Source organism: Hevea brasiliensis, chromosome 16 (assembly GCF_030052815.1).
Source record: "Hevea brasiliensis isolate MT/VB/25A 57/8 chromosome 16, ASM3005281v1, whole genome shotgun sequence".
Classification (NCBI taxonomy): domain Eukaryota; kingdom Viridiplantae; phylum Streptophyta; class Magnoliopsida; order Malpighiales; family Euphorbiaceae; genus Hevea; species Hevea brasiliensis.
This window is the reverse complement of record NC_079508.1, coordinates 70,798,300-70,815,537: the sequence shown is the minus strand read 5'-3', so window position 1 is coordinate 70,815,537 and position 17,238 is coordinate 70,798,300. Positions and strand designations below refer to the sequence as shown.

The 17,238-nt window shown below is 35.5% G+C and overlaps 1 protein-coding gene across 1 annotated transcript; it reads right to left on the bottom strand.

The window, feature by feature from the left end:
- Positions 1-3,398: 3,398 nt before the first annotated feature.
- LOC110637023 (uncharacterized protein At4g10930) lies at positions 3,399-17,195 on the bottom strand. Its single transcript, XM_021786941.2, has 15 exons — positions 16,825-17,195; positions 16,493-16,598; positions 16,107-16,192; positions 15,837-15,927; positions 15,559-15,608; positions 14,959-15,028; positions 14,487-14,596; positions 9,001-9,066; positions 8,038-8,606; positions 7,829-7,915; positions 7,596-7,665; positions 6,011-7,298; positions 5,807-5,881; positions 4,140-5,192; positions 3,399-3,947 (listed from the first exon to the last, which is right to left on the bottom strand). The coding sequence occupies exons 2-15, from the start codon at positions 16,562-16,564 to the stop codon at positions 3,723-3,725; spliced, it is 3,912 nt and encodes a 1,303-aa protein (XP_021642633.2). The 5' UTR covers positions 16,565-16,598; positions 16,825-17,195; the 3' UTR covers positions 3,399-3,722.
- Positions 17,196-17,238: the final 43 nt, after the last annotated feature.

The following is a 17,238-nucleotide window of genomic DNA, read 5'->3' as shown; positions in this document are numbered from 1 at the left end:
CTTTCTGTTTATTAGCTAAAAAAAAAAAAAAAAAAACTCGGTTTATCCAAATCCCATGTCTAAGCGGGTCTGTGCTAACACGGGTCGGGTTCAAGTGAGTGATTGTTGGATTTTCATTGGTTAAATTACAACAAAATCTCAAAGGTTTAACAGAAACCACAAATTAATCCGCAACAATTGGAAATTTTATTTTTTAACAATTTAGTTCTCATATTTTACTAACCAATTCATCACTAATCTTACCCAAGAGATTAATATGTGAATTCTGTTAAAATTCAAGGATTTGGTTATAATTTATCTTTCATTGATAAATTAAATCATGATCAGATCCTTTAAGTTTGTTAAAATTACTTATTTAATTTTTTTTTTAAATTCAATTAAAATATTTTTATATTTTATAAAATCAAACACTTTAATTTTTTAATATTAGTTAATGTTTTCTTTGACAAAAATTTAATAAAATGACTAAAAAATTAATTTTTTAAAATATGAAGACATTATAATTAAATTTTTAAAAAATAAGATCTAAATAGTTAATTTTAAAAAATTACAAAGATCTAATAGTACCCTAATAAATAATAATACCATAGCTTTTGAAATTATTTGAATGCAATTTATTTTGGGTATTTGGTATCAAGAATTGTAAAAAAAGAAATTGGGTAAATTATAAAAAAGTTTGAGATTTAATAGAATTCATAAATTAATCATGATATAAATTTGATACTAATTTAGTCCTTAAATTTTATTTTTATTAATAATTTAATTATTACATTTTATTTTTATTAATAAATTAGTTTCTATGATCAGTAAGTTTTAAAAATAAATTTATTAATAAAAGGAAATGAATAGAAAAAAGGAATGGTATAAAAAATTATTTAAATGTGATAATAATGAGGCATATGAACAGTACAAGATAGCAAAGAAAGAGGCAAAAAAGACAGTTAGCCAAGTAAGAGCACAGGCCTTTAAAAAGTTATATGAGAAACTTGGAACTAAAGAAGGGGACAAAGATATTTATAGATTAGCAAAGAGGAGAGAAAGGAAATGTCAAGATCTCAATCAAGTTAGGTACATTAAGGATAAAGAAGAAAAAGTGTTGGTGAAAGATGAGGACATTAAAGAAAAATGGAGAAATTATTTTAATGATCTCTTTAATAATAGTTAAAATGATAATAACGTGAATATAGATTATAGAACAATAGAAAAGAATGTGAATTATATTAGAAGGATTAGATCTTTAGAAGTAAAGGAAGCACTTAAGAGAATGAAAGTGGGTAAAGTCTGTGGACCCGATGAAATACCAATTGAAGTGTGGAAATGTTTGGGAGATATGGGAGTGGCATGGTTAACTAAATTATTTAATAAGATTCTAAACTCAAAGAAAATGCCTGATGAATGGAGGAGGAGTATCTTAGTACCTTATTTTTAAAAATAAGGGAGATATACAAAGTTGCTCAAACTATAGGGGAATTAAACTCATGAGCCATACTATGAAGTTGTGGGAGAGAGTTGTAGAGCATCGACTACGTCATGATACTTCTATCTCTCTCAATCATTTTGGTTTCATGCCCGGTCGTTCAACTATGGAAGCGATTTTTCTCATTAGAAGCTTGATGGAGAAATATAGAAATATGAAAAAAGATCTACACATGGTTTTTATTGATTTGGAGAAGGCTTATGATAGTGTTCCAAGAGATGTCTTATGGAATGTGTTAGAACAAAAGTGGGCATCTGTTAGGTACATACAAGTGTTGAAAGATATGTATGAAGGAGCAACTACTATTGTGCGCATGGTGGGAGGGGACACAAGATATTTTCCGATCTCAATTAGATTACACCAAGGATCAGCCATAAGCCCTTACCTTTTTACATTAGTTTTAGATGAATTAACGAAACATATACAAGAGAGTATTCCTTGGTGCATAATATTTGCGAATGATATTGTTCTGATAGATGAGACACGAGAATGAGTCGATAGAAAGTTAGAGTTTTGGAAAAGTGCTCTAGAGTCAAAGGGTTTTAAGTTAAGTAGAACAAAGACAGAATACATGCATTGCAAGTTCAGTGAAGGCCAAACTGGTGATAGGGAAGTAGTTAGTTTAAATGGAGTAGTACTGTCCCAAAGTAACCACTTTAAATATCAAGGCTCAGTCCTTCAAGTAGATGGGGATGTGAGAAGGATATTAGTCATAGGATTAAAGCCGGATGGTTGAAGTGGAGACATGCCACGTGAGTTTTATGTGATCGTAAGATTCTCAAAAAGTTAAAAGAAAAATTTTAACGTACATCCATATGACCGACTATGTTATATGGTAGTGAGTGTTGGGCACTGAAAGAGTCGTATGCGTCTAAGATAAGAGTTACAGAGATGAGAATGTTAAGGTGGATGAGTGGCCATACTAGACTAGATAAAGTCCATAAATAGAGTATTAGAGAAAAGGTAGGAGTGGTACCAATTGAAGATAAGTTGAAAGAAGGGAGATTGATGTGGTTTGATCATGTGAAGCATAGACATATGGAAGCTCCAGTTAGACAAGTAGCGCACATTAAGTTAGAGGATAGAAAGAAAAAAAGGGATAGACCTAAATTGACTTGGAGGAGAGTAATACAACATGACTTAGAAGCATTACACATTTCTGAGGATTTAACCCAAAATCGTTTAGAGTGGAGAAAGCGAATTCGTTAAGCCGACCCCAAATTTTTGCGATAAAGGCTTAGTTGAGTTGAATAAAAATAAAATATAAAACTTAAATTATTAACAAATATAAAATTTAAAAATTAAATTGTTATCAAATTTATACTAGATGAGTTTTATTAATAAAATTCGAGAATTAAATTATTAACAAATATAAAATTTAAAAATTAAATTGTAATCAAATTTACACTAAATGAATTTTGTTAAACCTCGAAAACTTAATCGTAATTTATTCAAAGAAATTTCTTCTAAAGAGAAAAAAAAAAAAAAAAAAAAAGGCCTAGCCACATGTTTGTTTTTTCATGAAAATGCATAATTAAGTGTTGGATTAATCGTGATTGACAGTTAATGTGACACACTTACATTTTTTTTTTCTAGGAAACACTATCATACCATGAAAATGAATTTGCTAATGTTTTCTAAAGGGGGGAAGGAGCAAGAGGCACATATTCTGTACACTGCATTAGCAATATAATTAAGGACTAATTTCAATGCTCGAGGAGGCAACTAATCTCATTATCTGAAACCTGAAATAATTGTCATCGACTTAATAAAAAAAGAAAAAAAATCTCAGCTTTGGATGGTTGACCTGTTCATCGCAATTCCTTTGGTTTTGAGGTTCCTGCAATGGGAGCCACTCCTTTCAGTACACATGCACCAAAGGTCCGCGTATGGGCAGTTTCACTATTCCTGGAAGATCTCATCCCGAAAATTCTATTAGATTCAACTAAAGAAATTTACACTTCTTCCCTTCTGTTGGCTTCACCAAAGAAGCAGCTTACCCTGATACATTACAAGGACATCGATTCTAATGACCCACGGCATGATATACATGGAAGCATAACCTAGGTACCAAGTTTTGGCTTCATATTTCCGAGCTACACAATGTCAATGATCCGTCAAGTTGTGTGCTGTAATTATCTACAAGATAACTGGTTTGGAGAATGAAAACAAGTGGTTGCTGCATATATGAAAAATAGGAAAAGAAATTTACAGCCCAAAAGAATTTGAGATTGAAATGCCCTAGTCATAGCAGATCACTCTTTTCCTTTTGCTGTGCAGTCTCAATATACTGCTCGGCAAGTTTCTTTACTTTATCGCCTTCCTTGATTAGGAAATTCGCGTTCTTGGCATTCAAGTGGTACTTCATAACTTTGTCAGTAGTTTTTGCAACAGCCCACCTATACTGTTCAACAGTGATTATGCCACTTTTACACAGTGGCCTAATGTGCTCTTTGATGTAGGTTTCAACCTGCAGAAAATGACAATGACTGGTCAACAGAAAGAAGTTTGTAAAAAAACAATGCCAAAAGTTAGTAGACATGGGGAGTCTTCCAAACAAAATCAACTGCATTGATACTAATGGCAACCCCTCTTTTACTTCTAAGATAATGGACGACAATGAGAGAAGCATAGATGTCATCATGATTGGGTCCCCACATACCTTCTTTGAAACAGAATTGATGACATCAAACTGCTTGTCAGTTTCAATTTTAGATTTATCCTTTCTTGGGATGTTTTCACTTGTCTGGGAATGGTTGGAGGAGATTTGTCCATCACAGGAGTTCTGACCAAAAGAGGCATCAATTGCATGCCTAACTTGGCTTGAATCATCTTTCTCAGCTGGAGCTTCAACAGGAACCTGCCCATATAGTTTTCTCAGTGATTCTTCTGGAAATTTGTGCATCAGTGGTTCCTTGTCTGGGCCATATAACTCTTCACACTCTGTGAGAGAGGGTTCTTCACCAGGCAACAGCTCTGGAGGAGCACAAGGGTTATCAGTCCCACCCTCAATTGTTGAGTTAATGGTGCCTCCATCAACATGACCCTTTGATAAGGGGAGAGAATGCTTGGATTCTTCAACATCTCCCAGTGTCTTATGATCTTCAAAATCCTGAACATCATTCAACCTTTCAGATTGAAGAGTGGAGAAGACTACTTTCATTCTTGACTCACTTTCTTCTGTTTGTAGCTTTGGGACTGTCATAGCAGCAGCACCAATGTAGTCTTCATCTTCTAAATCATACTCAAAATCACCATATATATCCACCTCTGGATGAGAATCTATTTCAAAAATGTTATCAGGCCCTTCTTCCTTGTTCTGCAATGAGGAATCATCAACTTCATCAAAAGCCTCCTCATTATGACATGGGCTACTTGGAGGAGAATCAGATAACAGCCCTGCGTTTCTCAATGCATCTCTGACTGCAGGATCAGTGGAAAGCTTGTCACTAGCTTGTTCTGATTGATCAACAAGCAGCAATGACCATGTTGAAGAATCTGATTCCTTGGCTCTAATGGACTCGCTGTTATCTGAATGATGCATTATTTCTTGGGAACAAAGGTTTAAATACACTACTTTGCTGTTTGACTTATCAGCAACCTTCTTCTCAATATTAATTGCATCAGCAACAGCCAACTCCGTTTCTGCTGTTCTATAAATCTCTGGCAAATTTACTTTCCTCAAGAAGTGTTCTGTCAAACGATAAAGCTGTGTCTGCATAACAAATAATAGGAATTTGCTAAACTATAACTGGGTCTGTGTTTAGTTGGGAAGAATTCCAGTAATCTGAAAACCATTTCTCTCATGGTCAAAACCTAGAAGTTTTCAGGCTAATGAATATGCAAAACTGAGTCCAAAGTCTAACCCTATTGATATATGTAACAACCAAATTATGGATTTAGAATTTTCCAACTAAAAAGTCCAATTGTGTGCAACCAAATATGCCTGCATATGAATTGGATTTGATTTCAAGTGAGAATTTTAGTGTTACAGAGATTGGGGGTGTTGAAGGTATCAACTAGTAGCAAGGTTAGCAATTTTTAGCTCTGTGGTGTATAAATGGTGGTGGACCAGCAGATGAATAGTGTGGTCCACCAACACATCTCCATCTTTCCATTTTTTTTTTTTGGTTTGATGATTCCATCTTTCCAATTTTACATTTAAGTTAAAACAAAAGGTTAAAACTATTTTGGTGCCCTTTTGTTTTCTTTATTCCTTTTTTTTTAAAAAAAAAAAAACAATAAACAGCATAAAGACTAAAGAATGGCTCAAAGAAGTATCACATCTGCATAAAAAAGGCCAAGCTAAACACACAAGGCATTGCTTACCTGCCTAACTGATAAGGGGATTTTATTATGGCGGCTAGGGGCCAATACTGGTCTCATGTCTTTTGGCAATTGAGCCTGCTCACATCAACCAAGAAAGAAAAAAAATATTTTAAAAAAAAAAGAAGCAAAAAATTACATTAGATTGCAGAATGTATTACTGAATCAAACAAAAAACTAGTTTTAAGGATATAGTAAAATACATACTAGTAAGGGGTAATTTCCTTTAAGTATTGCACTGTCTTCCTGTCTTTCATGTGTCACATTTGTACAAGTAGCAGCTTTTTTTCTTGCAAGTACCTCCAAAGCCCATTTTCTTTTGTCAATCTTTTTATCATCAGATTGAACACCTGTTTCCTTCTTTGAATTGACTTTAGCACCACCTAGTGAACCCTGGAAGTTTCTATGAGAAGCTTTGTCTGGTTGTGCTTTACAAGAAGCAGCTATATCCTTGGAGCTTGGAAATTTATCCTTTGACCCTTTATCACAAACTGAAGGAACAGCAGGCTTGAAAGAAACTTTATTTGCTTGTGATAATTTTTGTGCACAATCATCAACACATGGACTCTGACTTTTCTCCATTGAAATGAACTGTCCTTTACTTTGTCCAATATTACTTGTAGCAAGAGCTGAGAGAGGTTTAATATCATCCTTTCTTGGAAAAACTGACGTATCTGCTAAATACAATCTGGAAAGAATGGGATTTGCCGTCTGACACTCCTCAGATGCCTGCCCCCTTTCCAAGCCTTGAGTATTCTTTCTCAGGAGGTCAAGAACTGACTTCAAAGTTGCAACTTTTTCGGGCTTTGTAGTCCTCATGCAGCGATGCTTCCAGAATTCAACCTCACAGTCCCGATCCCATGCACGTCTTCGCCTTCCATTAGAATTTCCATATATTTTCTTTGTCAGATTCTCACGAATTTTACCTTTCTGCAGCATAGACTTCTTTGCCTTCAGAGCAGAGAGTGGTAATTTCTCAACAGCTTCAGTTGTAGGTCCTGCTACAGCAGTGCGGAAAGCAGCAAGAAGTTTTGGATCAAAAAGGTTTTCCCCAATATCAGCTGAAGACTTGTTACGCACCGCTTCTCTTATTTCTGTTCTAAGTTTTTGAACAACATTAGATGACTCCTTGTCTTCTGTCACTCTCCTCATGATCTTTTTGACTCTCAAGCCAGCTGCATTTTCTCTTTCTTTTGAAGATTTATCAGCAGAGCTCTGGCATGAAAGTCCCTTGAAAGGTCTACGACTAATCCCTTTAACTACACTCATTATATCAGAAGGGACATCTTCATCCTCTGGAGATTTTTGCAATTTGACGTCTTTGCAAATTGCATTCCAGGTGGGACAACTGCTGGAATCATCCAGAAGAATATCACTGGGTTGGTCCTTATGAGTCATTTGAAACTTGCCCTTGGTTCTAATTTTCTTTTCAAAAGCCGCCACTTCATTATTAGCAACATCTTCCTTATCAACAGCAGTCTTAAGAACATCATCACTGGAAGAGAAAGAATAAGGAGTCAAGGATTTTCAACATCTTCTGTGCTCTTTAAAAACAATAAAGGATTATCAGGCAACCTACAAAAGAGAGTTGACACAAAAGATCTAAGTTGGAAATAATGTCAACAGAGAGTTGACACCCGGTAGAATTTAAAAAAACTGCAACCACAATTAAGTAGCTGGCGCTGTGATATTCTGATGTTGGACTAGTACCCTCAGAAGAATGGTTATTCACTTTAAGTCTAACTGCTAAAATTATATAAGAAAATTTGGAAATGCTCAAATTGCAAATAACCTGCAATCTGTATGCTTTCTTTTTAAGCCAATCACAGCCTCCTCAGTAGCATCAGGTAGAATCTTCTCATCTGCAAACATTTTAGCAATTAGAAGGTATGATGAAATGCATATGCAAATGCCTTGGAAGAGAATCATTAAAGACTGTAACAGATCTATTTAATTTTCAAAGCCCCAGAATGACCTGGAATATATTATGTGCATATGAGCATGACAAAACAGCCTCTTCAATACCTTTTAACAAAGATTCTTCTGAAAGACTTTGCTGCTGTACATCTGCAGTCCCTTGATCTTCAGTTCCATTATTCTCCAGATGCTCAACTGGTAATAATTAAATACAATTACAATCACACATTTCCAAGCATATGAAAGATACAAATAACTTTTTCTGTTTATCAAAGAAAGAACAAGATACACAACTACTACATTTGCAAAATTATTACCAGAAAAAAAAGAGCCGACAGATAAACCAAGATGAAGACCTATACTGGTTTCTCTTTCAGACAGTTCGTTTCCACCATTGGAGCCATTAAGCAACTTTCTCAAAGAATCTTTAACACCATCAGAGCTGTTTGTTTGATTCACTGCTCCATCAGCACAACTTGTTTTGAACTCACTAAAAACTGAGGAAGTGGAAGGAAGGCTGAAGAATGAATCATGTGATAAGGAGAGTTCAAGTCTCTGCCCCTCCAATATTGGTTTACAATCATTCTTTTCACTGGAAGTTGTTTCTGACCTAAAACTATGGCTATCAACTGCATCAATTTTCAAGTCCTTGTCAACTTCAAGGGCTGGGTGAAGGTTCTCAGTTGCCTCTTCAGTGCTTTTATTGCCTTCAACCATTGAGACAACAACAGCTGTCTCTCCAGCATCAGCAACAGATATAGACAATTTCCCAGAAAATGTAGCCCCAGCTGAAAAGCTAGTATGAGAACTTTCTGAACCATACAGGTTGTTTGGCCTCTGTATCATAATTACTTCAGATTCATGCGGCACTTCACCAACCACACATCTACATCAAATCAAAACTGAGAATACATTAGAAAAAGAGAGAGGGAGAAACTTAAGTTTCCATGTTAAAGGGGGGAAAAACTTTTCTTTGAGAAGGTACTGTATACTTGTCTCTTAAGCGTGAGGCACAAAAGCAGGGATGTGGACTTTGCATAAAATTTTCCAAGACTAGAAAGATCCTAGGTATGTCACTACTCACCAGAAAAGTTCACTAAGGCATATGGTTATTGTTTTATTAATATATATATATATATATATACACACACACACATATATATATATATATATACACACACACACGTACACATGTTTGTTAATTTATTTATTTTTAGTCACCTAACCTCAATAACATTAAGAAGGGATATCCAAAACCATTTGCATGCTTTATAATTTACCTTGGGCACAACCATGTATCCTCAGATGTACCTTCAGGATCAAAGCCCACACAAAAGGCATGGTACCTGTTCCCAAGTATGACAAGAAACAATAAAATATAATATGTTTTAACAACTGAACAAAACATACAACAGAACCTAACTAGAATAAAAAAATGAAAAATTGATATTAACCTTTTTGAAGCATATGAAATTGACAATGAGACATGTTATGGAAAGTCAATCACTGTATTATTCCTCTGTATATTCTATATTCTGTATTCCTATTTATAATTTCTTATTTAGGATTTCTTACTAATTAGTAGAACACAATTATAGGAATCAATTGTATACATATACCCATGTACAGATTAATTGAAATTAAGGAGAATCATCTCTTTCTACATGGTATCAGAGCAGGTCATCAATCTAGGGTGACTATTTGTTCTCAACACCCAGCTCAGGAGAGACCTTGGCCGCCAACCAGCCGTTTCGACCCCGATCAACATCGCCGGTGTCGCCTCAACCCCCTCGTTCCACCACTGTGTGCTGTTGCCTGATCCAGTACACCATTAAAGGACTTATGAGGCTTGGCTCTCAGATCATATTTCGGCATTTGCTTGATTTGTGATTTTGGGTTATTTTGCTGCTATAAGCACTTTGGATTAGCGTTTCGATTAGTTTTCTTTGTCTCAACAAATGGCAGACAATGAGAATGTTATTTCTGATGTGATTCCGGTGATAACTAAAATCACGAAACACAAACTTGATAGTTCGAATTACCTGGAGTGGAGTAAGACTGTTAGGGTCTATTTGCGTAGCATTGATAAGGATGATCACCTTACTAAAGATCCACCCACTGATAATACATGATAAACTTGGTTAAGGGAGTATGCTCGGTTGTTTTTGCAGCTTCGAAACTCGATTCACAGTGAGGTAATTAGTTTAATTAATCACTGTGAATTTTTTAAGGAATTGATGGATTACTTAGATTTTCTGTATTCTGGTAAAGGGAATATCTCCCGTATTTATAATGTTTGCAAGGCATTCTACCGTGCTGAAAAAGAGAATAAGTCTCTCACGGCTTATTTTATGGATTTTAAACGGGTATATGAGGAACTTAATGTATTGTTGCCTTTTAGTCCTGATGTGAAAGTTCAGCAGGCCTAACGGGAGCAACTGGCTGTTATGAGTTTTCTTGCAGGCCTTCCTTCAGATCATGAGACTGCTAAATCTCAAATTCTCTCCAGTTCTGAGATTTCCTCTTTGCATGAAACGTTCATACGGGTCCTTTGTACAGAGAGTACCCAATCTTCACAGCCTGCCAGTAGTGCTCTTATTAGCCGTAATTCAAATGGACAACAGGGTAATAGAAGAGGAAGTAGAAGAGGAATTACAGTCAACAGAAGTAATCAGCGTAATGGAGAGGCTAGTTTTAATCAGGACTCAAGAGGAGTCATTTGTTATTATTGCCATGAGCCTGACCATACAAAATATAATTGTCCGTAACTTCAGAGGAAAAATCAGCGATCACAGATGGCAAATATGGCAGCAGAGAATTCTACAGTATCTTCCTCTGATGAAAACTATTTTGGTATCTACAGAGGATTTTGCACAATTTTTCCAGTATCAGGCATCTCTAAAGCCTACCAGTTCCCCTGTCACTGCGATTGCTGAGTCAGGTAAATCCACTACATGCCTTATGTCTTCCTCATTCAAATGGGTTATTAATTCTGGTGCGACAAATCACATGACAGGTAATTCTAGTCTTCTATCTACTTTTCAGTCTAATCTCACTTCCTCTACTATTACTTTAGCTGATGGTTCTACTTCTTGTATCATGGGTTCTGGAACTGCGAACCCGACTTCGTCAATTTCTTTGTCTTCTGTTTTGTATCTACCAAAATTCTCCTCTAATCTACTTGCTGTTAGTAAACTTACTTGTACCTTAAATTGTTCAGTTTTCTTTTTTCTTGACCAGTATTTGTTTCAGGATCTTACGACGAAGCAGATTATTGGTAGAGGACGCGAGTCAGGTGGTCTCTACATTCTGGAAAATCATGTACCACGGTCGCTTGTTTGCTCCAGTACCTTAACACCTCTTGAAGCTCATTGTAGATTGGGTCATCCTTCTTTGTCTACCATGAAGAAGCTGTGTCCTCAATTTCAGTCTTTATCAGTACTAGAATGTGAGTCATGTCAGTTTGCAAAACATCATCGTTTGCCTTTTATGTTTAGAGTCAATAAACGGGCTTCATCCCCTTATGAGTTAGTTCATTCTGATGTTTGAAGTCCTTGTTCTGTTACTTCTAAAACTGGATATCGTTATTTTGTTACGTTTGTTGATGATTACTCTCGTGTTACCTGGTTATATTTAATGAAGAATCGTTCCGAGTTGTTTTCTATTTTTTGTGCCTTTTGTAATGAAATCAAAACTCAATTTAATATTTCTGTGGGCATATTAAGAAGTGACAATGCCAAAGAATACTTTTTAACACAATTTCAGTCTTATATGACACAAAATGGCATTCTTCATCATTCTTGTGTGGATACCCTATCCCAAAATGGCGTGGCCGAAAGAAAAAATGGGTATCTTCTTGAGGTAACTGGTGCTCTTCTTTTTCAGATGAAAGTTCCTAAACACTTTTGGGCGGATGCAATTTTTACGGCATGTTTTTTTATTAATCGTATGCCATCTTCTGTCCTTAATGGGGATATTCCTTATAATGCTTTGTTTCCTACAAAATCTTTGTTTCCCATTTAACCCCATATTTTTTGTTGTACCTGTTTTGTGCGTGATGTTCGTCCACAAGTTACTAAATTGGATCCAAAATCTCTTAAATGTGTCTTCCTCGGGTACTCCCGGCTCCAAAAAGGGTACCATTGTTTTTCTCCTACTCTTAATCGTTATCTTGTTTCTGCATATGTCACATTTTTTGAGTCCACTCCATTTTTTCAATCATCTGTGTATGAGAGTCGGGGCGAGGAGGATGATCTCTTAATATATACCGTCAGACCAATGTCTAGTCCTCTCCCACAACCTGTTCCTTCTGTCTCTAGACCTACTCGACCTCCCGTTGTTCATGTTTATTCCAAGAGATTGGAGATTCCTGACTCGTATCCTCCACCAGCTACTTCGTTGGGAGATCCTATACCTCATACTGATCATGATTCTGATCTAGACTTACCCATTGCTCTTCGTAAAGGTAAACGTTCATGTATTTACCCTATCTCCTCTTTGTTTCTTATAATCAATTATCTTCTTGTTCTCGGTGTTTTGTTATTTCTTTAAACTCTGTTCCTATCCCTAATACTGTTGGTGAGGCACTGTCTCATCCTGGCTGGTGTGATGCTATGAAAGAGGAAATGGAGGCTTTAGATGCTAATGGTACATGGGAACTATTGCCTTTGCGCACTGGTAAGAAAACTATTGGTTGCAAATGGGTATTTACAGTAAAGGTAAATCTGATGGTTCTGTGGCTAGGTTAAAAGCACGCCTTGTAGCAAAAGGATATGCTCAGACATATGGAGTTGATTACTCTGACATTTTTTCTCCTGTAGCTAAACTTACTTCTATTCGCTTGTTTATCTCTTTAGCAGCTACATATGATTGGCCCCTGCATCAATTGGATATCAAGAATGCTTTCCTTCATGGTGATCTTCAGGAGGAGGTGTATATGGAGCAACCACCTGGGTTTGTTGCTCAAGGGGAGTTGGGTAAAGTTTGTAGGCTTCGCAAGTCTCTTTATGGCTTGAAACAAAGTCCTAGGACATGGTTTGGAAAATTCAGTGAAGCAGTACAGGAATTTAGTATGCAAAAGAGTAAGTGTGATCACTCAGTATTTTATAGGCAATCTGAGGCTGATCTAATTCTCCTGGTAGTCTATGTGGATGACATTGTCATCACTGGGAGTGACTCTGCAAGTATTTCATCTCTTAAAACCTTCCTCCAAACCCAGTTTCAGACCAAAGACTTGGGATTGTTAAAGTATTTCTTGGGTATCGAAGTTATGAGAAGTAAGAAGGGTATTTTCTTGTCTCAAAGAAAATATGTCCTCGATCTATTGACATAGATAGGAAAATTAGGTGTTAATCCTTGTTGTGCACCAATGACTCCAATTTTACAACTGTTAGCAGGGGATAGTGATCCAGAGAGATACAAGAGATTGGTAGGAAAATTGAACTACCTTACAATCACTCGTCCTGACATTGCTTATGCCGTTAGTGTGGTAAGTCAGTTTATGTCTTCCCCAACTGTTGCTCATTGGGAAGCCTTGGAACAAATCTTGTGTTATCTGAAGGGCACTCTAGGAAGAAGTTTGCTATATGGTAATCATGGGCATTTGAATGTTGAATGTTTTTCAGATGCCGACCGGGCTGGATCTAAGGTTGACAGTAGGTCAACTACTGGATATTGCATTTTTGTTGGAGGAAATTTGGTGTCTTGGAGAAGCAAGAAGCAGAGTGTAGTTTCTCGATCTAGTGCTAAATCCGAATACAGAGCCATGACACAATCAGTATGTAAGGTAATGTGGATACTTCAATTACTAGATGAGACAGGTTTTAAGACCTCCCTGCCTGCGAAATTGTGGTGTGATAATCAAGCTGCTCTCCATATTGCTTCTAATCCGATATTTCATGAGCAGACCAAATATATTGAGATTGATTGTCACTTTATTCGTGAAAAGATTCAACAACAGATCATCTCAACAGGACACATCAAAACTGGAGAGCAGTTAGGAGATATTCTCACAAAAGATCTGAATGGAGTTAGGATTGACTACATTTGTAACAAGTTGAGCATGATTAACATCTATGCTCCAACTTGAGGGGGAGAGTTATGGAAAGTCAATCACTGTATTATTCCTCTGTATATTCTGTATTCTGTATTCCTATTTAGGATTTCTTCCTAATTAGTAGAACACAATTATAGGAATCAATTGTATATATATACCCATGTACAGATTAATTGAAATTAAGGAGAATCATCTCTTTCTACAAGACAAAAAGATTTAAAATGCATTTAAGGGCAAAGAGAACAACATACGAGTAACATCCTATGGGAGAAAATTTCATAATGGGAAAAAGATAAATTTTTAGTTAAGTTAAAAAAGAGTTAGAATTATTCTTAGAATTATTCTGTCATTGCTTAGAGCTTCAAATTTCAAGTCTTATAATCACAACCCCTTTGTTTGTCAGTTGGCACTTTTAGTACAAGTGTCCAAAAGAAGAGAGGAAAGGAGGGAATAACCAACTAAAACTTCATTCTCACCAGAAACTATGCAGTGAAGTAGCACTTCCTAACCCACATCAATCTACACACAAAAATCTCATCCAAATCCGATCCATTAAATGTGTTAAAATTTAATAAATATCACATGAAGTATCCAGATCAGTATCCTCCACAAAAGTTGCCAAAAGCCATATGGTGAAGTAGCTTTCCTTAACCCACAGTAATCTACATATTAAAATGTTTCTATAATTCAATAAAGGATATCAAAATTTACCAAATGTCACAAGAATCACACGCAATTGAGGTATCCAAGTTAGAGTCCTCATCAATAATTGCGGACCCACTTCGAATTTTGCACCCATCTCCATCCAAGCAGATAACTGCCTACACAACAATAAAGTAAAGAATTAGAACATGTTTCCAATTATGTAGAATACAACTGAAAATAACACTAATTGCCATGCGCTAGATTAATTGACTAAATTTCTTAATGAATATTCTACATTATCTCAGACTCAAATACAGACAACAAATTTGCAACAGCCTCATGATACATTAGTATCATCCTGTGAAATACACTTAAAAATTTATGCATATCTGTAAAGTTTCCCAAATAAAAACACTTATAATAACTCTGGCAGAGGAGGCCACTTTACAAAACAAGAAAATTTTTAGGGCTCAACTCTCAAAGACATTAAATAAATTGGCACCAGGGCTCAAAATGATAGCATATGAGTGACACTTACATTCTCATCAATATAGTATGATGGGAAAGAAAGAGTATTGTTCTTCCCTTCAACAGACCACTCATCATCCCTGCAGCACAGATAAAAGAAAATCAATTGCTTTCAAATATTTGACTAGAGGTAATCCTCAGGACCTTGATCACTAAAGAATAAACATAAAATCACAAATATCAATAATGGCTGGAAACCTGAAGAGTGAAATCTCAGTCATCTAAGTCCTAGTACGCAAATAATATAAGGAATGTCAATACACCGAAACAACACAAAATAAAATGGGTCATGGATCATGAACATTCTAATTAAAATCATGGTCTACAATAATCTTCAATTAAAAAGAGTTTATGGGCTGTTAATTTTATTATTTTAATATGAAATTAGTGGCCAGCAAATATTAATATTCTACCAATGCAAAATGGTGCTTCTGCTGAACTTGTAAAACAAGTGAATTGACCAATGGAAAAAAGATCTATCACTAACAAGCAGCAGCAGCAGCATTAAATAGACACTGACTTACAAGAATACAATGCCAGTAGAATACCAAGCACACAAAAATAGAGGCCTCCAACCATATATAATCACACAAGTAAGAAGAAAAAATACCTGGAAAATGAATCATCATCAACCTTATTATTTCCAGTAATGTCATACACCTTCATAATCAAAGGGAAAGAATAAGCCATCACTTTGTGCAATCTTCAGAATGTAGTTTCAATAAAGTTTTCCCTAATGATATAATTAGGTCATAGAAACCAACAGAAAGAAATTTCACCTCATAGAATTTCTCAAATCATTATTAGAAAAAGACTTTTGCAACAAAAAAAAAAGTTATTGTAAGATGATAATTGAAGGCAATACTTCAAGAATTTTTAGTCACTCACAGGAACACAGGTGATCAATTGAAACTCATTCTGGCAAAGTGGACAAAGGTTTGTGATTGTAGCCCAGTTGTCGATGCAACCAAAACAGAACCTGAAATTCTCATAATGAACCCACATCACTACTTTTATTGTGCATTTTGCCTAAGCAACAATAGAAGTTGATAGATATATAGAAAATGCTTATAATTTTCAAGACGCATAGTGAATTATACTTCAAGGACAAAAAAAAGGATAGACCGATAGAGTTACAAAGAAGTTGAGCATATATACCAGTGTTGGCAGCAATCAAGAACCCCCCTGTCAATGATAATGTCCATGCATATCCCACATCTTTCACCCTCAAAATTAGAAATATCCTGCACATCACAATGTTCAACAAAATTTCCAGTCAAAAGGATATCATATATCACAAGCAACAAGTTTGTAACTTATTTCACAAAATGCTAAGTAATCGATTCACTATTCAGCAACGACTTGTAATCCATGGCTTTCTTTAATCCGCTAGAATCAAACCAAAGAACGAAAGCCCATTGCAGATGCAACTTAGTAGTGCTTATAAACTTATAGTTTCAGTTCTTTAATTGTGTGCTCATAAGTTTTGCAGTCGATCAAATTAAAAAGAACTTAATGAGAGAAGATAACTACTTAAAACTTACATTGTTCTCGTCAGCTTCAACAGTCTCTTCTTCTAACATGCTACTAGTAACAAAATCCACCTCCATTATCATATCTTTACGCAGAATCAACTTGTTTCGATTAAATCTACATTAAAAAAAAAAAAAAAAGAAGAAGAAGGAGGCACAGTTTAGGGATAAGGTAATGAAATTTTGATTATGCGATCTCAGTTCTATCAATGGTAGATTTCAAATCATTTAAAGACGGTTCGGACTGATTGGAGGCAAAAAAAAAAAATTAGAAATTTCGAAGAGCAAAAGGGGAAATTAGAGGAATATGGAGAGAAAATTAGGTCAAAGAGAACAATTACTACCTGTAACTCTCGATTAGACGCGGCTGAGAAGAACCGGCATTTCTCCCTTTGTGTTTCGCCTCCGGAAGTGATCGCAGATTGCGGAAAAGGAAAAGGAAAAGGAGAAGGAAGGAGGGGGAAGAGAACAAAAGGACAGGTTCGTAATTTGGAGGTTTCGAAGAGCTGTTTCTAGAGAAACGGCTTTCGTTGAGGAAATATTGTGTACATGTATCTGGCTTTAACTCTTCTTAGGATTTACTCTTTTTCTTTTTTTCTTTTTTTTTATTTTATGAATTAGCATTTATATTTTTATTAATGAAAAAACATAGCCAAAATTTCACCAACGTTATTATCAAACCGGAAATTTGACTTTGATTTATTAAATAAATAATTTATTTTAATTATTCGTCTTATTTTAATTTTAAATTATTTTAA

What these genes read in the sequence shown, in the direction of transcription:
- LOC110637023 (XM_021786941.2), bottom strand. Translation starts at nt 16,564, where the DNA reads ATGATAATGGAGGTGGATTTTGTTACTAGTAGCATGTTAGAAGAAGAG. An exon ending in AAGGAAATTACCCCTTACTA is followed by an intron (nt 5,882 to 6,010) that starts GTATGTATTTTA and finishes TGATGTGAGCAG; the next exon opens with GCTCAATTGCCAAAAGACAT. An exon ending in TCCCCTTATCAGTTAGGCAG is followed by an intron (nt 5,193 to 5,806) that starts GTAAGCAATGCC and finishes TTTGTTATGCAG; the next exon opens with ACACAGCTTTATCGTTTGAC.